The sequence below is a fragment of the Mytilus trossulus genome, chromosome 14 (assembly GCF_036588685.1).
Source record: "Mytilus trossulus isolate FHL-02 chromosome 14, PNRI_Mtr1.1.1.hap1, whole genome shotgun sequence".
Classification (NCBI taxonomy): domain Eukaryota; kingdom Metazoa; phylum Mollusca; class Bivalvia; order Mytilida; family Mytilidae; genus Mytilus; species Mytilus trossulus.
In genome coordinates this window covers 12424761-12438938 of record NC_086386.1, presented here as the reverse complement: position 1 = coordinate 12438938, position 14178 = coordinate 12424761, and the positions used below count along the sequence as shown (strand labels likewise).

The 14178-nt window shown below is 31.0% G+C and overlaps 1 protein-coding gene across 2 annotated transcripts in view; it reads left to right on the top strand.

Annotated features, from left to right (window-relative positions):
* Nucleotides 1-9808, top strand: part of LOC134696293 (glycine receptor subunit alpha-2-like) — a 35497-nt gene extending 25689 nt beyond the window's left edge. For both annotated transcript variants that reach the window (XM_063557998.1, XM_063558000.1), the window contains exons 2-8: nt 1269-1342; nt 3338-3405; nt 4273-4502; nt 5256-5338; nt 6078-6224; nt 6966-7366; nt 8104-9808. In XM_063557998.1, the coding sequence (XP_063414068.1) occupies nt 1269-1342; nt 3338-3405; nt 4273-4502; nt 5256-5338; nt 6078-6224; nt 6966-7366; nt 8104-8283 (1183 nt within the window). In that variant the 3' untranslated portion in view covers nt 8284-9808. The remainder of the gene's footprint in view (nt 1-1268; nt 1343-3337; nt 3406-4272; nt 4503-5255; nt 5339-6077; nt 6225-6965; nt 7367-8103) is intronic.
* Nucleotides 9809-14178: the final 4370 nt, after the last annotated feature.

Genomic DNA, 14178 nt, shown 5'->3' with positions numbered 1-14178 from the left:
TGTCGACATATGCATAATTGTAGTTGTTCTGAAACAGATTTTTAGGACGCTATGTATATTGCCATTAAACCGAGCATCTGTGGCTGGCGAAATCTTGTTTTTGTTTGTTTTATAAGTCTGTTTCATATGGTTTTTTTTTAATTATGCAAATATTAAAACAAAGCTGAGAAACTATGCATATTGGAGGATTGTCGCATTATAAAATCTCTATCTACCTTACTCGTAGAGTAATAAGGTTTGATGTATTATATGGAACTGTTCAGTTAGTACAAATGTGTCGTAACCCAACCATTTCTATTTTTACATGACATTTCAAACAAAGGGTAATAAATTACAGAATTGTTTAATGGTAATTGAAGATTGTCGAGTCAATCTTGTCCCTCATCATTTTGTTAATTATTTTTATTGACAGATATTAGTCCCTGTAGTTTGATTAATTACACAACAAATTAATTCCATACACCTACAAGTATCATCAAAATGGGAAACCTGGAAATGTTCATTATGTTTAATTTTAAGTGCATGCCAAGAAATCCTACAATATTTTTTTTAGCGAATAAGATATTTCAAAAACAATTCGAACTAAACATAACAGCTGATTCATGATAAGATATTTTGGTTTCGTGTTATTATAAAAAATATGATGTGTATTGTCTCGGGAGATCTTGTTTTCGTTTATTTACGTTTTATTGTAGATAACTAAATGTAAGGAAGGATGAACATGAGTAATACTATTTATAATGTGTCAATTATATAGATATAAATAATATTTAAGATGGACTTTTTACGTTTTCCAACAACCATTACCAAATAGTTGTATAAGCTTATGGGCTTGTCCTCAAGTGAGTTGACGATATAATGACAAAAGAATAAAAAGAAGGAAAATACTAGCAAAACGACATTAGCACTTTTTGTGCTGACATGAATTATCATTGATATTGTTATATTATAAATAAGCTGTTTACAAAATTTGGATTTTTTTTTGAAATATTAAGGCTTTTTTACCTTAGCTGTATTTGGTAACACTTTTAGGAGATTTTGATCTCAATGCTCTTCAACTTTGTACTTTATTTGGCTTTTTAAAACTTTTTTGGATTCGAGCTTCACTGATGAGTCTTTTGTAGACGAAACGCGCGTCTGGCGTATATATAAAATTTAGTCCTGGTATCAATGATGAGTATATTGTATATATATTGAAGATCAGCAATGACTTTGTGTAATATTAAAAATGCGTCATAGTTAAAATGATTATTTTCTTTTATTTTCAGAACGTTTTTAAATCATGATGTTCACGCTTTTGTTCTGAAAGAAATTGGAAAAGTTCCTCCAGCACCAGAAAATGGTATGTTACTACCAATACAATATTAATTGAGTTAGTTTAAACTATCTTTATCATAATACAGCGTTTGAAGTAAGACATCATATCTTTAATCGGGAGACAGTTCCTAACATCTTTACTTAAATGTATGAATGAGTTGATATTTTGATGATGGATATATTGTTATTGGGAAATGCTGACATTTCAGAGCAATTGCATTTCACTCTCGGTTCTTGGCAGGGTTTATGTGTCTAAATATTCGTGGTTAGCTTTCTGTGTAATGATGCATTTATAGTTCGTGTCTTCTTTCTTTCCTCCTCTTGTTAATGTCGTATTTGTTGCTTTACCTTATGATGGTTTGTTGCTCTCCAGACATAATGTTCTCTTTTTTATTAGATCTTAAAGCTAAATGAAAGATCTGCATTACTTTCCAAAGACACATGAAAAATCGCAATACCTGATATATAATACTATATATTGCCATCTCATGATTTTTTATAGTAAGGTACCAAATCAACCGATACATACACATATGTAGATAGTGTTTTTGTACCCGCTCCTCTAAAATATGCAGAAGAAAAGATTCATTTTACCTAAAAAATGACCGAATAATAAGCCTCTTTTATTTTGGACAGACTTTCAAAATATATCTTACATCGGACGACATTAGTTTCCGCTCGATGGTTATTAATTGAAAGACGATTGGCATCAGTTTACTAGTCTTTTTGTTAATTTTTCCGCCAAGGATTGGTCTTAAACATTTAGGAAATAAATATGAAAGGAAGCTTTGATTGGTATGATGACCTGCTTGGAAAATTAACTTTGATGGACGATTTTTCAATAAGTTTTGTCAGAATTTATTACGGGAACGTTGTCGATAATACTTAGTTATCTGAATATGATGTGTCTACTGTACATCAATGTATAGGATTGATCAGAGCTTGTTTCGCCAACATAGACATCCGTAATTAATGCTTATTTAATAACACTGACTAATTGTGGTTACAGAAGAGATTTTGTAGAAAGATTTATATGAAAACACTTTATAACCGTTCGAAGCACTGGGATATCCCGTAAAATAGTTTCATTAAAGCTCTCTATATATAATCTACTGTCTTTGATGATATTTTATGTTTGCGGTACATGCATGTATGATGTAATATGGTAAAGCGATTCTGTAAAATTCAGCATCAACTATAATAGAATATTGAGGCAGATATGACAAAAAGAGACATCAAATTTTCTTTGCCCAAAGTAATTTCGTACTTGTACCTAGTCAGTCTCCGTACGGTACCGATCTTTGCTAACGTCTTTATCATTTGGAAACATACCACATCTTCTTATCTTTATATCTCTGGTGTATAAATTGTTGGTTTTTGTTAGGTTTCTGTTGCATGTAACTTTTTTATATAGGGACATTTGAAACAGTAGGATGATACATGTTGTACAATGTTCTGAAGTGTACAGAATCTTTCCTCATGCATCGAACTATAAAATTGACGACTTGATTCTCGTCCAAGAAAAATAACAGATGTAAGAACTGAAAAACAACAATATAATCTTTGTTAATAAATCTACTGAGTTAGTTAAATCTTATAAATAATATAACCACAAAAAACATACAATTTTAATTGGAGTCCTGTAGATGGATCAAGTAAAAACATATTTTTCGATTACAAAAGTCTTATATTAAGGCTTCCGAAACTAGAGTTTATGTCGATCTGAAATAATGATATTTTGGAAACACTTAATAATGGTCCAATTGATTCGGTATCATGTAAAAAAAATTACCAAAGCGTCGCAATACTAATTTTCGAACGCATCAAATGTTTTCTTGTTTTTTCTTGATTTAGGGTTGGTTTCCGTAAAGACAACACACTGAAATATAAAAGATATTTAAGATAAGTTAGTCAATTGGTATGAATTTGAATTTTAAGATGAGCGAATTAGCTAGATACAATGTTGCGTTCGATTAACCTACTTTGGTTGTAATTTTATACTGTTTTAAACTGATTTTAGGAAGTGCGATACTCGTCGACTGTGAGCTGAATATTGACAGTTTTGATTCAATAAATGAAGCCAATATGGTGAGTCTAATCTCTGTATCTCTTAATTCTATGCTATATAACTATGATATATCTATCTAATTATAATAATACGTTTATTTATCGTCTTTTTAATCTGTTGAATAAGACCTAACTGTTCCCAAAACTCCCACAAAACACTTATTAAGCTAATCGAACCCGCCCTTCTTATCTCTTAACGATAATACAGTGCAGATTTAAGTTGATCCTGTACAATTTATAGTACATCAATGTATTTCAATGTAAACACTTACGTCACAGGAATTAAATTTGAAATTTTTGCTGCAGTTAAGTTTATCTTTTTTCAATTTGATGATAAGTTTAATACAGATTTACTAGATTTCAGTATCAAAGATGTTTAAAAATTTACGTTGAGGATGCAGTTTATTTCTTGAGATAAATTAGTCTAATGAAATCATTTAAAAGTGTGGTGTCAAGATAAAATCTAATTAAGAAAATTTGATTGGAACGAAGTATTGTAGGTATTTAAAAAGGGATATAGACTACTTGTATTTAATAATAACGTACATTTACTCGTCTCATTGATACATTAAACTGTTATATCTCCTTGATATTTAACTGTTTTAAATTCTATACTATTAAGGAAAGTGTAACGACCTTGACTACAATGTACCAACGAGTACCTCGCGTTTCTCGTTCAGTACATAAAGGTAATGTACAGCTCGAGAAATAAAGGCAACTGCAACAATAACTTATCAATCTACGTTTCTCAATTTTTATGGAGATTGATATGAAATTGAAGGTTTTTTTTACTCTTGATACCTGTAGGATTTCACGGTTGATTTTTTTCTTCACTTGTACTGGCATGACGAGAGATACATGTTTATTTTTTACTCTTGATACCTTCAGGATTTCACGGTGGGTATTTTTCTCCACTTGTACTGGCATGACGAGAGATATATACAGTGGATTATGAAGTCATCCAGTCACAAAGTTTCCTTTGATCATAAGAGTATGGAGAAGCTATGGTTACCAGATATTTATTTCCCAAATGAAAAAGAGGCCAGACTCCATTCCGTTTTTGTACCAAATAAAATGTTAAGTGCCAACTTAGGAGGAAATGTGTCGTATACTGCAAGGTAATTAAATATGTGTCGTATACTGCAAGGTAATTAAATATGTGTCGTATACTGCAAGGTAATTAAATATGTGTCGTATACTGCAAGGTAATTAAATATGTGTCGTATACTGCAAGGTAATTAAATATGTGTCGTATACTGCAAGGTAATTAAATATGTGTCTTATACTATAAAGCAACTTGATTTTTGCCATTATACTACAAGATGATTTTGATTTGAATAGTATATTGCAAAAGTTTTTTACAAATAAAATGTAATGTATGGTAAAATATAATCAAATATGAGCATGTCTCGACAATGTATGCTCAATTGAACTCAAACATCATTGAAAATCCAAATTTTAATGCTAACGATGAAGAGTTGGTCGCTGATGTTTGGACGTAAATGATCTAAAGTGGATATTCAGACCTTTATATCAAATAATATGCTTCAATTTGTACAGGATCTTTATTGTTATGTCCAATGTCAATTTTTCTTATAAGAACATACATTGACCAGTAGCCGTTCAAATACATGTCCCTTGGAATTTAGTGGATAATTGTCTCAGTGGTAATCGTATCACATCTCCTTTTTTTAAAAGTCGTAGCGATATGTTTCGTTAATCCTCATCTCTCAATATAAAACAAATATATTTACAAAGTAATTGTCTCGTTTATTCTATAAAACAATTTAAAAAAAATGAAAATTGATACATGAATTCTATTATGCCCCAATGGATTAGCATCTGTCACAAATGTTGCCTTGTTTTTACAGAGTGTCCCTGAAGCTTAATTGCCCAATGCAATTAAAGAATTATCCGTTTGATCGTCAGACATGCTCTATTGAAATGGAAAGTTGTAAGTACACAATATTTTAACCATTTATTAGCTAAATTGGCTATTTTAAGAAAACTTATATCATAATTCCGTTTGCCAAAAGATTAACCGTCTATTGAATATTTCTCTACCGAATAAATTGACTTGTTTTCTGGTTCCTTTCCCTTTTTCTCTCCGATTTTTTTGTTTTAATATTTATCTTTATCCATAACAAACTAAATTATCATCCCTTATCTCCTCTGGGGTTTCTTTGTAACTGCATCATTGTTACTGCTTAATTATGAAAACTGCATTTGTTTCAAACTCAAGCAACTACAATGATAGAACAAGTTACACGGTTTCCCTATGGGTATCCTACTACGCATGCATACTACAGCATTATCAAATTCAGCCAATAACGTGTTCTTCTGTCTGGTAATAGATCAAATGTGGCGGGAAAACGGAATATAAATTTTATAAAGAGGTCATACATGTATGCATGTTCTCTGTGTCACAAAAAAACAGCACTCTGTTATGGCGACCAAAAAACATCTGTTACATATATTTCTAAACAAATATAGGTTAACTTGACTCAATTTAAAAAATGTAAAATGATATGCATCGTATACATAACATGTATGATATAATAAATTGAAAAGTTTGCATCATATTATAGTTTTAGAAATATTTGTTTCTATACATACATGTACTGCATCGACATGTCAAAGTTATTATTTTCACTTCAAAACATTGAGTATATGTTATACTGATAATCTTACAGTTAGTTTAAGTGAAAAGAGTTTGAAACTGAGATGGATGGCCACTGGTGAACACAGACCTGTTGTTAAAAATGAAGACGTGGAATTGCCACAATTTACTATTACCAATGTAAATATTAGAAATGAGTCCAGAACAAGACGAGATAAAAGTTAGTAGTTATGATAATACATATACCCCTTTATTATCTATACAAGCAGATGCCTTAGAGGGTCTATGAACATATGTCATAACATACATTTGAGAATGGAAATCGGTGATGTGTCAAAGAGACAACAACCCGACCAAAGGGCAGCTCACAGCCAAGGTTACCAATGGGTCTTAGCACAGCGAGAAAACCCCGCACCTGGAGGCGTGCTTAGGCCGGCTCCTAAACAAAAATGTATATTATGTCAGTAATTATGGACGTCATACTAAACTTCAAAAACGGAATAAGATTAAAAATCATACAAGACCAACAAAGGCCAGAGGCTCCTTGGAACAGACCCATACTAGTACATGCGGCGGGGTAAAACATGTTTTGTGAGATACCCCTGTATTTCCTATAAAGAAAATATAGAGGTATATGACAGTCAAAACATGTTTTCTCAAATATTCTGTATAATGAAATATTGTCGGGAAACACAAGCTTTGAATACAAGCTAGGAAACAAATAGATAAAATGGAATATATTTCATTGGTATAACAAATATGGAAAGGGCTAAAATTGAACAACCGTTTATCTTCTTAGTGCACCTTAATAGTTATTTTAATCATAGTAAAATATACATAGTTTTAAAATGATGCTTTAAATCTGAGACTACTTAAACAATGTAGCCGTCTCAATTAAAACTCTTTCAAAACATGAATTTGACGTGTAAGTCATTAAAAGATGAGTATTTTTCTATTTCAGGTGGTCACAGTTGTTTAATAGCAGACATTATTTTAGAACGGAGAATTAAGTATTATATCGTACAAATGTACATTCCCAGTATGTTTGTTGTGTTTCTGTCGTGGATGTCTTTCTGGTTAAATGTCGGTGCAGTACCAGGAAGGATATCGTTAGGTGTGCTGACAGTTCTCACCATGGTTACACAAAGTTCAGGGGTCAACGCCTCACTTCCACGAGTGTCGTACACTAAAGCCATCGATGTTTGGATGTCCACGTGTTTATTGTTTGTATTTGCTGCCTTGATTGAATTTGCTGTGGCCAATGTGTTAAGTCGCCGTGACCTAAATAGAGGATTTAGATTAAAAGATATCCCAATTTTACCTCGTATATCAACAAAGAAAAAGAAAACAAAATCAGCGGAGGTAATATTTGTGTTTCATAAATTATTTTTTATTATATTTTTGTTGGTAATAATGATATCACAAAGTTTAACTTGAAAGAATATTACTTTATTTCGACATATCAAAAGTATGAATCTTCAACAAAAGTTTAAGTTATATTAATTTAAAAGAAATATTAATGTTTATTGCTAAAATACAACTTACAGGTGCACTTGATCTGAAAATTACGAACGAAGAACATTTACTGAAATCATTATTATATACATGTATGTCCTTTGGTCGCAATTGATTTTTAGAGAGTTGTAGTGTCCCAGTTTACTAGAAACATGCTTTCTCTGACTATGATACTGAATATCCACTCTTGCACATTATTCATGATCATATACTATTATTAGTAATGCTCCTGACCAAACTTCTTATTTCTACTTTGAAAATGGAATTAAAAAAAGAGGCAAATAATTCAAAAGGGACAATCAAACTCAAAAGCCCAAAATATACTGGCAACGCCATGGCTAAAAAAGTAAAATGACAAACAAATAAACAACAGTTAAAAAAACGCAACATAGAAAACTAAAGACTGGGCAACACGAACCTTACCAAACAGATCCTGGTCCACATGTGGCACCCGTCGTGTAAAATGATAAAAAAAAAACCGTCAGAGCTTATAATTTATACTAAAAGACCATCATCTATCAATTGTGTAGTTGATACGGAACATTTATCAACAATTACTATTTTTGTCTTAATCTTAACTGCAGGTAGTTATTGGTGAAAACGGTGAGATGAAATTAAACCCAGCTACAGATCCAACACTTTCTAGGTCCATGAATAGGACACCAGGTCACATACAGGCCATGTATTTGGACGTAGCTTCCAGATTCTTATTTCCATTCTTATTTGCAATGTTCAATGTCTTCTACTGGACACATTATTTGTGACAGCAGACAAGTGGCCAATGAACTTTATCCTTCCTGAAATGTGTGATATAAATACAGGGCTCTGTGTGCAGAGATGACGGTTCTTCTAATAAGAGCTTTTCAGCAATGGTGTTGTTGAAATACAAGTTGCTTGCTTCTAGCTTTACAAACGATAAAGTGATGGTTTTAAGAGTGAAAACCGTGACAACTTGTATTTTTTGTCTCTGGTGGTAGTATATATGCACAGATTTCAATATGCAATGCCAATCAGTATCGTTTGGTAAACATGTACTTAAATATTTTTTACATAAAAGCTTATACGATGGATTTTCCTCATTTATCAGCATTAAATATATGTCGTTCATGAAGGATTATTTTAGAAATTTCAAATATTTATGAAATTCTTAATTTCTGCTTAAATTTCTTAAATTTTTATGATTTTTAGATTAGATGAATTTGAATAGTTACCTCGTATTGTTGGTCTCGTGAACTTTATCAACCTACAGTAACCTCGTGTTGTTGGTCTCGAGAACTTTACCAACCTACAGTTACCTCGTGTTTCCTCGATAGATTCAAGGTGTTGATGCTCCCAAAACTTTTTTCTATCAATTTTCAATGTTTTTCAGTATTTGTGTTTTCCGTCAAAAGTGTGCGTCTGGTAAAGATAATTTCAGATAATAATACGATATGCAATGTATATGTTAACAAGTAACGTTATACCCTTTACTTTTTTGTCATGTAGGACCTTCCATAAAAGGTAAACATAAAATGTATTCCAAGTAGAAATAATATACATTTAGAAATGAACTGCCTTCTGAAACATATGCATTTTGTATTTTACCAAAAAATATGGTAATTTTTATGTCATTTATGTGCGTTTACGGTAGTGTTTCAATTGGAGGCATTTCTCTATTCACGGTTGACATGAATAGAAAGACGATATAGAATACTACAGTTTAATAGCGTAGATATCATTTCTGATCGTGTATGTTTGAATTGTTTTACTTAATAATGTATAACTTATTATTTTTACTGTGATATATGAGGAAGTATGGTGAAAGGGCTAAATATAAAATGAGACGTCTATTCCATGTATATGTATATCTTTTATTTAACTAACTAGATATATTATCATCTCTTTTACATTTAGTGCGTTTGTTTTTCATGTAAAATATACAATAGAATATATACATGCAAATGTAGGGAAGGGAAAACACGATATCTAATTAGAAAAAAAAGATTGTGCGATTGAAGTACATGCATGAAAACAACGAAAAAATTTAAAATGAACCAAGTCTTGACTTTTTCAGTTTTATCTTTGTTTTTAGGTAGCCCGCCACCCGATATTAAGCAACTATAAATAATAAATTCTTTAAAACGTTTACAAAAAAACGAAAGAAGAAAAAAACGTTGTGTTCTTAAATTCTCTTGAATATGTTTCGATAGAAATACATAAAGTTTAACCAATTTAATTACAATTTATTTAGATATCCGCACTGGTTATACCTGGTCGTGAGCGAGTGCGGTAATTTATTTTTAATTAAATCAAAATTTGAAAAGATTTTATTCGCCTTATGAAGCAGAAGGCGTAGTTTTCATTAATTAAATTTGATTACATATTTTTATATAAGATTTTATTATTTTGGGTGAAAATATGAATTATAAATTTGATTGAAACAGGAAAATATTATAGAAAATAACACATTCTTTACAAAAATATGTATGTTACATTTAACACGGAGGGTTGAATCATAGTATATAAAAATGGTCACAGATATGTATTTGGATGTATATTTCAATATATTTAATTAGACGAATAGAAGAATCCAAGATAACGTAGTCACATTCCATTTTTCATTTTTATTATATTTAATCATTTAGATTTTGTACATTATTCACATTGTAGTAACTGCACTTCTATTTAATTTATGCACAATAATGTTAATAAATGATAATGGAACCGATATTGCTATTAACATGATCTGTAGAGTCAGAAATAATATAGTCACCCACAAGCCAAGACAACCTGGTTTTATCATGTATATTAGATGCCATGGGATTTACACAAAACGCAAAGAAAAATTAATTGAATATTGGTGATTCATCATGATAGGAAATATGCATAGATTTTTCATACTTTCTTTTTAATATATAGATATATATTTTGCCTTAAATAGAAAAAAATATCATCATGTCATCTTTGAGAAATTGAGATAATATGGGGAGGGGAGGGAAAGTATCGGAAATATTACCGTTTTATCATCTCATAATACATCATTTGATCATTGCTATTAAACCACAACTTTCATTTATGCGTTAATACAACCATTGTTATGCCCCACCTACCCGTTATGTTTTCTGGTCTGTACGTCTGTTCGTTCGTCCGTCCGTCTGTCCCGCTTCAGGTTAAAGTTTTTGGTCAAGGTAGTCTTTGATGCAGTTGAAGTCCAATCGACTTCAAACTTTGTACACATGTTCCCTATACTATGATCGTTCTATATATTTTTTTCAAATTAGATTTTTTACTAGAATTTCATGGTCCATTTAACATAGAAAATGATAATGCAAGTGGGGCATTCGTGTACTTTGGACACATTCTTGTTTATCATGTTTATGAATCTGAATTTTCATGTCGCTGACAATTCTTTTCTCTACGTTGTTGTCACATTAAATAAATCGAATCCTTACGATTTGCCCAATTTCTTATGTGTGTTATTTTAACCAGATTAAGTAAAACATAATATCAAACATTCAAGAAAATAGCACCTTTAAAACTCACAAATTTCGACCTATGCAAAAGAAGATGTTTCAAAAACTGTAAATATTACCTTTTTGTGTCTGACACAATTCACTTTTTCTATAGAACATTTTCTTTAGCATAAAATATCAAAAATGTATTTTCAACTCTTTTCTTTCATTTCTGAAACTGTTTTCTTCAATACTTTCAACTATTTTGATTACTTGTAATTTTCAACCCCCATAACTAGATAACCTTGGCTGCATTTATCAAACTTTTGCAGATTTTTGGGTTCTCAAGCCTCTTCGTCTTTGTTATGCGTTCAAACATTTGATTTTAGTATCACGAATGAGTAAGGGAGAGAAAAAATGCACTATAATCGAAGAGAACAACGAAAAAGGGTCATCAATTGTAGTCCTGGGCAACTCAATACCACTATAGTGAAAACTAATTACCGTGACCAATGCTTCTTTGACTCTGTCATCATCTATGCAATGTTTCCGTGGTTATAGTTTTGTTCTGTAAAAATGATTGAAACTGTTTGCAGATTATTTTGTATTTTCATTCTAAAAACAATAAAATCATTCATCAGTCAAGTTTTTGCTTTGTATTAAATTTTGTTGCATATAAGAAAATATTTTCCAAAGGTTATTTTATCCTTGTTACATGTTTGTTTGTTTTTATAGTGATTAGGATTATAACACAAGTTTGACTGCTGTACCTCTATTTTTTTACGTTCTTACCTATTATGTTCGTTTGTTTTGTTCACGCATTATTATCAATCTAATGGAATTTGATGCGACTGTCATACAAGTGAGAAGTTTAGCTAGCTATAAGACCAGGTATAATCCACCCTATTTATGAAAATGTCAGTAACAATTCAGGAATATGACAATTTTTATCCATTTGTTTGATGTGTTTTATGTGTTTGAGATTTTGATTTTGTTTTTTTTGATTTGGGAGTCTCCGTTTAGAATATTCCTCATAGTTCAATATGTTTGTGATTTATTTTTTTAGTCTAAAACATCGAATAAATACTTGCTGCTACTTACAAAAAAAATGAATATTAAACATTACAATAGACCACAACAACAACCAATACTTCAATTCTGTGATTAACAGACATACAAACATGGAGAAATAAAGAACGGCACTAATCAAGAAGTTATACAGTAAATAAACTCATCATAGATTCCAGGACTAAATTTAGTATATACGCCAGACGACCGTTTCGTCTACAAAAGACTCATCAGTGACGCTGGAATTCAAAAAAGTTAAAAAGGCCAAATAAAGTACGAAGTTGAAGAGCATTGAGGACCAAAATTCCTAAAAGTTTTGCAAAATACGGCTAAGGTAATCTATGCCTGAGGTAGAAAAGCCTTAGTATTTCAAAAAATTCAAAAAATTGTAAACAGTAAAATAAATATAACCATATCAATTACAATGCATGTCAGCACAAAAAGTAATGACTACTGGGCTTGTGATACCCTATACATAGTGATTGGGTTCAATCATTTTAACCTTCGAACAAATGATCTACTTTCCGTTCTAGATCGAGAATATATTATTGTTTGCTTGGTGCTTAACATTTATTTTATCATTGCTGAAATTATTTATATCTTCTTCATTTGAACTGTTGTGGAAAGTTATCCCATAAGGAATCAGAAATCTTCTTATTTCTATATCCTTTAGACGGATCGTCCTGGTTACCCAGCTAATTTTGCATAGGTACTTAAAATATGTAGTACTGAAAATTTACTTTTGATATTAAGTACTATTTCTTTACTTTAAAATTATTTTTACTATTAACGTACCTGTATTTTACAGTACTTAATTTGTACTTAAAATTTTGGTACAGAAATAATACCAAAAGCGATCACAATATTCCATGTTTGAAAATTATAATTTTAAGAGATTTGAAATAGACATACTATCAAAATGCCGAAAATGTATTGTTGTAACCAAAAATATGTAGTACTTAAATTTTCAAGTACAAATCAAGTACTTTAAAATACAGGTACCTAAATATTACAATAATTTTAGAGTAAAAAAATAGTACTGAATATTAGAAGTAGATTTCCAGAACTACAGATTTTTGGTACACACATAGTACCTATGCAAAATTGGCTGTGTAAAGGTCAAATTTGCATTTCCGCGAAATGAATGTTTATTGCATAGGGACAGATAGTTTGCCTTGCGACGGATCAGCTACGGACCCTTAAAAACATTGTTGATTTTAAACGTGGAGAGAGTGTGTGACACACACCCTATCTTTTTACACGAGGTATTGGATTTAATTTTCTCATTCTGACCGGACGCGGCTGCGTGTTTTTACATCCCACTGATCAAAACTGTATATAACTCCGCACTTTGGCAACAGCTTTGAGCTATTTCAGGTCTAAAAAAAACTTTTTGTTACATTAACAAATTCTTTCATTCACGTTATTTGGACTCTGTCGAATTGTTTTCTGGTCTCTCACTGAAAATCATACCATATCTCAATATACTTATAAGGCAGAGAAACAAACTAAAATACTAAATTACAAGTCCTGATTTAGAACAGGCGCATACATTGTAATATACGTAGTTAATATTAACTCAGATATAGGTCATAGTCGAGTTATGTCAGCTTGACAGTTTTATTTGATTTTGTTACATCTATAAACGATTTAAGCATTGAACTACTGTAGAAAACTGTGAACCGATTGGACAATTAGGTATATTTCACGAGTAGTACGGAATACGGATTGCAGAAAATATTGAACATTATACATGAATAAACGTATACCCTAAGGTTAAAATACAACACATACAAGATCAGTCACGTTTATATTTAACCATCAAAATCTAAATATTATGAGTAAAACTTTAATCTTGGTGATATTAAAGTCCATATGTAAACCAGCGTTTCTTATGCTGGAACGTTCATTAATTGTAAAATGAAAACATACCACTGTACTTAAAGAGTGCACACGCTGAAAAGGAATCTACAGTTTGTCTTTGTTATATGCATGATCTAATTTACAAGAACTGAATTAAACAATCATTGTGTTTTCAATTCGCTATACTCGTGTGAACTTTGGGGACAGTTAATCTTTTCTGAAACCTGAATTTTAGAGCAAACTCAACGTTACTTTGCACAATTGTGTTAGTCAATTTATCACAGAAAATTATGATTT